This window comes from Antechinus flavipes, chromosome 2 (genome assembly GCF_016432865.1).
Source record: "Antechinus flavipes isolate AdamAnt ecotype Samford, QLD, Australia chromosome 2, AdamAnt_v2, whole genome shotgun sequence".
Taxonomy (NCBI): domain Eukaryota; kingdom Metazoa; phylum Chordata; class Mammalia; order Dasyuromorphia; family Dasyuridae; genus Antechinus; species Antechinus flavipes.
Window position 1 is genome coordinate 230,368,237 of NC_067399.1, and position 6,000 is coordinate 230,374,236.

The 6,000-nt window shown below is 39.6% G+C and overlaps 1 protein-coding gene across 1 annotated transcript in view; it reads left to right on the plus strand.

The window, feature by feature from the left end:
* The window catches only part of NUDCD3 (NudC domain containing 3), a 106,155-nt gene extending 101,917 nt beyond the window's left edge, over positions 1-4,238 (plus strand). The window contains exon 6 of the mRNA XM_051976442.1: positions 776-4,238. Within this exon, the coding sequence (XP_051832402.1) occupies positions 776-886 (111 nt within the window). The 3' untranslated portion in view covers positions 887-4,238. The remainder of the gene's footprint in view (positions 1-775) is intronic.
* Positions 4,239-6,000: the final 1,762 nt, after the last annotated feature.

Below are 6,000 nucleotides of genomic sequence, written 5' to 3' on the forward strand. Positions count from 1 at the left end.
TCTTAAAACACAGAACTTTCTGGCATTCATTACTATGTGGAACATATTGAAATAATGTGTTTGGTTTGACTAGAGCAGTTTGGTTTATTAAGGCTAGTTCTCCTGTGCTGTTTGTTTAATCATCCTGTTCCATTTGCAAATTAGTAGGATCCATACTTTTGCCCATGTAGGGGATAGGAATTAGGGACTAAATCTGTGATTTCATTGTCCTGAGGAACTCTCTTCATCTTATTCTCAACTTGTAGTGTTGGAGAGTTGTATAGAAAACTGACAGGTTGGGACTTGAACCCAGGCCTTCTTGGTTTTGAGGCCAGATCTCAACCCACTCTGCCATGCTCAGAGCTGTTCATAAATTGGTGTAGGCGAAAGGCAGAGACATTGATCTGAAATGACCTTTGCTTTGTACCTCCTTTTGGATTTTGGACAGAGGTGCCTGATGATAGTGAAAAATGAAATGCATTTCAAAGAGTATCTAATAGTTCTGCTCTGTGGTAGAAAGATGGAAGGGATCAGCTGTTGAAAACATGTCTGCTTGCCCTGCTCTGTTTGCTCCTTATAGGAGCCTCATATAAATGACAACAAGCCACTTCTACCAGGCCAGTTATGTGAGCCAAGCACCCTCCTTTTTGGCCATTGACAAAAATTAACCAAAGAAGCAAGAGGGAGTCATGCCTATTGATTGGAAATCTGCTTTGGGGAAAAAAAAAAAAAAAAAAACTAAATAAACTTTGCAGTGCCTTATGGTGATGTTAATTTTTCTATTTTTTATTTGTAGAAAGTCCATGAGATGCTGAAGAAGGGATGGGATGCTGAAGGCTCCCCCTTCCGAGGCCAGAGATTCGACCCATCCATGTTCAACATCTCCCCAGGGGCTGTGCAGTTTTAATGACAAGAAGGAAAGGAAACTCACTCGAGTCAAGCACTTGGAAGTAGAGGATAAGGCAGAGAGAGGCCTTTTTGTGTGGGCTCTTTCCCTCCTGCTTTTCCTCTTTGGCTCCCATGCATGCCTGGGACTCATCTTGTCCACCCCGTATCCATCTTTATTTTCAAGGGATGTGTGGATACTCCAGCCTCACTCCTCTTCCAGACCCTTCCTGGCTGTTTTAGGGAAGAAGGGGGGAAAGTAGAGGGAAGGTTAATGCATAGCAATTGCTATGGCTAATGCCAAGTTACAGTATCTGTTATGCATGAGGGAGATGTCCTAGCAAAAGCAGGATTACATACTCCCATCACCACGGTAACCAGCCACTGCAAGCCACATTTTCTTTCCTTCTGTGTTCTCTGCTTGCTGTTGTTTTGATGCAATTCTGCTCAGTTCTCTTTAGGGGATGGGGAGGGAGGGCTTGGGGGGAGGGATATTGCTGTTGCTGGGTTTTTTCCCTGCAGTTGTTGAAGTGATTTGGAGTTGTATGACTTAATGTGTGCTGATGAGAAGCGGTTCTGTGATGGCTGCTTCAGGCTGTACTGTTTCAGGAAGCCCCTTAGTTTGGCCTGTTGTTTAAAGATTCCACATTCAGTCTTGCTCATCAATTTGTCAAGTCCTATTTTTTCCTGCCTTTGGGTGCCTCCCAGGCACTAGTAGTAGGAGGTTGAAGCTGCCCCCACAGTTGCAGAAACCTGCCTAGTTGGGATTCTGGTATCTTTATTTGTTGCTCTCTAATTGAACCAAGCCCAAATTTTGGAAGAAAGTGCATGTTCTCCCAGCAAGGATCAGGTGTAGGTAGGGCTTTCTCAGGAAAGAATGAAGGATAGGGCTTTCTAATCATGGCTTTCTTTGAGGCCAGGGAAGGTTAGACTAGCACCTGTTCATCCCAGTGTTGGCCATGCACTCCATCCCACTCTTGTTTGAGTAAAGGAACTTCTAGCTGCCACTTTTCTTCTATGTTTATCCTCAAGTCTCCTCAGCCCCAATTATCCACATCTTAGATTTTGTTTACATATATCTCCTGGATTAATGTAGAGCTCAGTGAGAGGCAGGACATTTTCTGGGAATAGTAGAGAAATTTCACTGTACAATGAATGATATATTTGTCCTCTGTTGAAGGGCACAAAGCAGTGGAGATCCTCAGATGATTAATGGTTAGCCTGCATAGGATATCATTGATGCCCTCAAGGGCCCCATTGGAACCATTGCTGTCCCTAAAGAATAATTGCAACAAGGATAGAAATGAGAATGCTGGCTCTTGTGTGAAGAGCAGACATAGGCAGAAATGATGGGAACTTGTTAATCTCAAAATCATGCTCTATGTGAGCTGGATGCAACTACTTCTTTGTTGTCATCTGTTATTGTGCAGCAGTGGTCACTGCTTGCTTGATTACTTCGGAGAAAGAAGCTTATTAACACTTAAAAACAACTATTTTGCTAATCTGTACTATTGACAAGGATTGAACCTCCACGTTTAAAAACTGTTTATAAGTGAGTCAGGCTGCTGACTTTCTTCTGAAGTCTAGGAACAAATACTCTTTAGTTTTTTGCTTGTTTAGGAACACTTGTTTTTCAGTGTTCCTTAGAAATGAAGCACATCACTATTAGCTCAGAAGATGTAGATTGCTCACTTTTTATTGAATCTTTATGCCAATTCTATTTGACCACCACTCAGAAAGCAAAGCCTCAGGTTCGTGAAGCATTGCATATATGATTAACAGATAATCTAGGAACATAAATTAGATTTTTTTTTGAGTTCCTAGAAAAAATGTTTCTTTAGAACCCCACCCAAATTTATGCTCACCCAGAATTAATGCCTATGTATTCTTAATTGTGATCCTTTTCTGAGAATGATAGACTAATTTTTATGGGACAGATAGTTCCTCATGCTCACCTACTTCTATAAGGAGTGAGTGGGTCTAGCAGCCTCTTACTGAGGCTATCATTTCAGAGTCAGTTTGTTGACTTAAGAGTTTATTTCTAGCCACACCATTTCCTGAGAGTCCTAGTAAGAAAGCTGCTCAACTCTTATTCCCAGAGAACTTTCCATAGGATATGTCACCTTTTTCTCCAGAAAGCACTAAGATCATCTTCCTGAGTTAAATGGTGGATCTCTTCAGAATCAGAAGTGTTAAGATTTCTAGGTGGTATTGGAGGCAGCATCAGCTTATTCCAAACAGCTAAGACTCTTTTAAAAAGTCTCAGAAATATCTCCTCTTGGGAAATTGATGGCAGTAAACACTGTATTTTTGTTGGAGTTAGTCACTGAGACGATGGTTTTTATGAATTGTTCTTTAGTAACTCAGAGCAAAAATAACAAAAATCCACTGCCTGGTGTGAAGGCCTTGTGTTTGAAAGCTTGCTAATAAACAAAGGTCTCTGCTTATTTCTCTCTGAGGTCACATGAAAAAAGGGTGAGGCTAATATGCCCTCATTCCAGAGCAGCATTTCACAGACGGAATGCTCTATGTTCAAAAGACTCCTTTGTTTTTAATTTTTTTTAATGATGTTTATATGCACCTCTTGAACCTTGTTTGTCTATTTCTCTTGCTGTTTTTAGCATTTTTCTAATTCACAGTTATGTCACCTTCTTAAGCACCCACAGTAAAGGAGTTTTGCAGAAGGATATATGTGGTTTGGCTAAAGCAGGGACAACTGATAATCTGTCCATAAACTACTGGAAGATTTTTTTAAAGTTACTCACTTCTATTGTAAATGTTCTACCCAGGACATCATTTGGCAGTGTCCTGCTGTGGCTCAGGTCTTCTCTCTTCTATTAGGAAGTATCAAGTAATAGAAGCTCTACTAGTACACCCCTATTAAAAGAAATGAAACCACTACACAAAAATAGGAACTTTTAGGGGTGTTTAACTGCGTTACAGAAGGACTCACTGAAAGATTCTTTTTAGTAGCAAACTTCTCTGGTGCATGTTAAGTGACTAGACATGTAAGACTTGGACTTAGACCCACCTTTCCAAAACATACATTAATCATATCTATCTGAATTTGTAAACTTTCATCCTGTCCTCTGTAATGATTTGCTTTCTCTCTTCTTAAGCCTCTGCTCTTCTCTATCTATCCACGTGCCATTCCAGCCCTCTGGAGTCAGTGCATACTACCTGTTTTCTTTGTTTTAAAATCAACAGCAACTTGGCCACTAAGTTTCATCAGCAGAGATTCTGAGGAAAGCAGGGCAATTCACTTCCCTTTTCCATGGGAGCCAAAGAGAGTAGGGCGTGCTACATCCTGAGGCCGCTCTCCTTCACATACTCCACATTTCTGTGTTGGTTTGCAATAAATCTGTATTTAAGCAGCTTGGTGTCTGTGTGTGAGATTTGATGCTAAAAAAATTCCATCATGCTTGATGATTAATTGTGACATCACATTTCAAGATCTCTGGGCCCAGGTACACATGAAAACACTGTTGATAAATTAATATTGAGTGGTTCCCATCCACCAGTACTCTCATGTTACTTGTTTGGACTGCTAAACTCTGCATTCTGCTTGGCTGTCTTATGGCGTTTTGAACTATCTCAGTGAAAAGGACTATAAAGGCCTTCATCTTTTGTCTAAGTTCAAATAAACCATTACTACATTTTGGCAGATGATACCTGAATTACATATTAACCTCAGCATCTGCATAGGCTAAGATGAGTATCTTGCAATAACTTATCCTCTTAGAACTCTTCCATTGAAGGATCCTTCCCAATTAAAAAGAATTCAGGTGAGATTTCATCTCAAGAGCATGTCCTTACCTCTGCATATCTTTTTGAGAGTCCATTGAAAATACCAATGTCCAGGAAGAAAACTTTTTCATTCCCATTTATCCTGTAGCCCCTCTAACTTAATATTTTGACATGTATTACTTAGGGAAAAAAAAATATTTTCATTAACTTTATAAATAATACTACCACCACCACCACCCCCCAGGTGCTGAAAGTTGGTGCTATCATCCTTTGGTATGCCATAGCCCATCTCCAAAAAAAAGAGATGGAAGTGGAATTCTAGGAAACAAGGAAATATTGTAACAATTTGTGTGTTCAAAAATAGGATTTATCTCCAGAAGAGTGGATATCCCCCTCACTGGAAGTCTCTGAGCAAAGGCTTGATATACGTATGTTAAAGAAGAAATTCTTACTAAAGTAGGGTTGGACAAGATGGCCTTTAAGATTTCTTCTAATCCAGTGATCTTGTTCTCTGATGATGGAAATAATTAGCATTATGTATCATGCAGTCTTTCAGACTCATTTAATGTATACTCTAAACCTTAATAATGAGAGTAGGCAGCATGGTGTAGTAAAAAATCTAGGGACCCGAATACATAAATCCTGATTGTTACAGCTTTGTAACTTATGGTCAATCACTGCATGGCCTCAGAGCATAGTGCTTGGAACTGGAGTTCAGAAGACCCAGGTTCAAATCTTGTCATCCTGAACAAGTCACTTAAACTCCTTGAGTTTTGTTTCGTCATAAAATAGCACCTACCTCACAGGGTTGTTGTGAGAAACATGAAATAATGTATGTGAAACACTTTGTAAACTTCAAAGCATTATGTAAATTTAGGCTACTGTTAGATTTATTTATTTCTCTGGTCCTAATTTCCTTATTTGTAAAATGAAGTGGTTGAGACCAGGTGAAGCTTTTAAGTTCCTTTACAACTCTAAAATTGTTTAATACTTTAGCTAATTAGGTGAACCGGTAAACAAAGTCTCCTTCCTCAATATGCATTGTATTTTAAGTCAGGCCTAACAGTTAAGAACTGCACTGAATCCACCCTGGGATAAACCCAAATGCTCCTCAGTCTAAGACTTCCAAGGCCATCATTACAACTACGTCTTCCAATGGGCACGAGAAGAGGGATTACCAAAAAAAATGTATTCAGTATTGTGCTCTGACAATTAAAGCAAGATTGGATTTTCTGATTACCTAAAAAAGATCTTCCTGTTCTAGATAGGCAGATACCTAGAGGAAAGCTTTAATTGTCTGGAGATATTCAAATTAAATATTGGCTTGTGTTGCAGGGTACTGTGCAACTCCCTAAAGTTAACAGTGTTTAGAAGGATAATCACATTGGT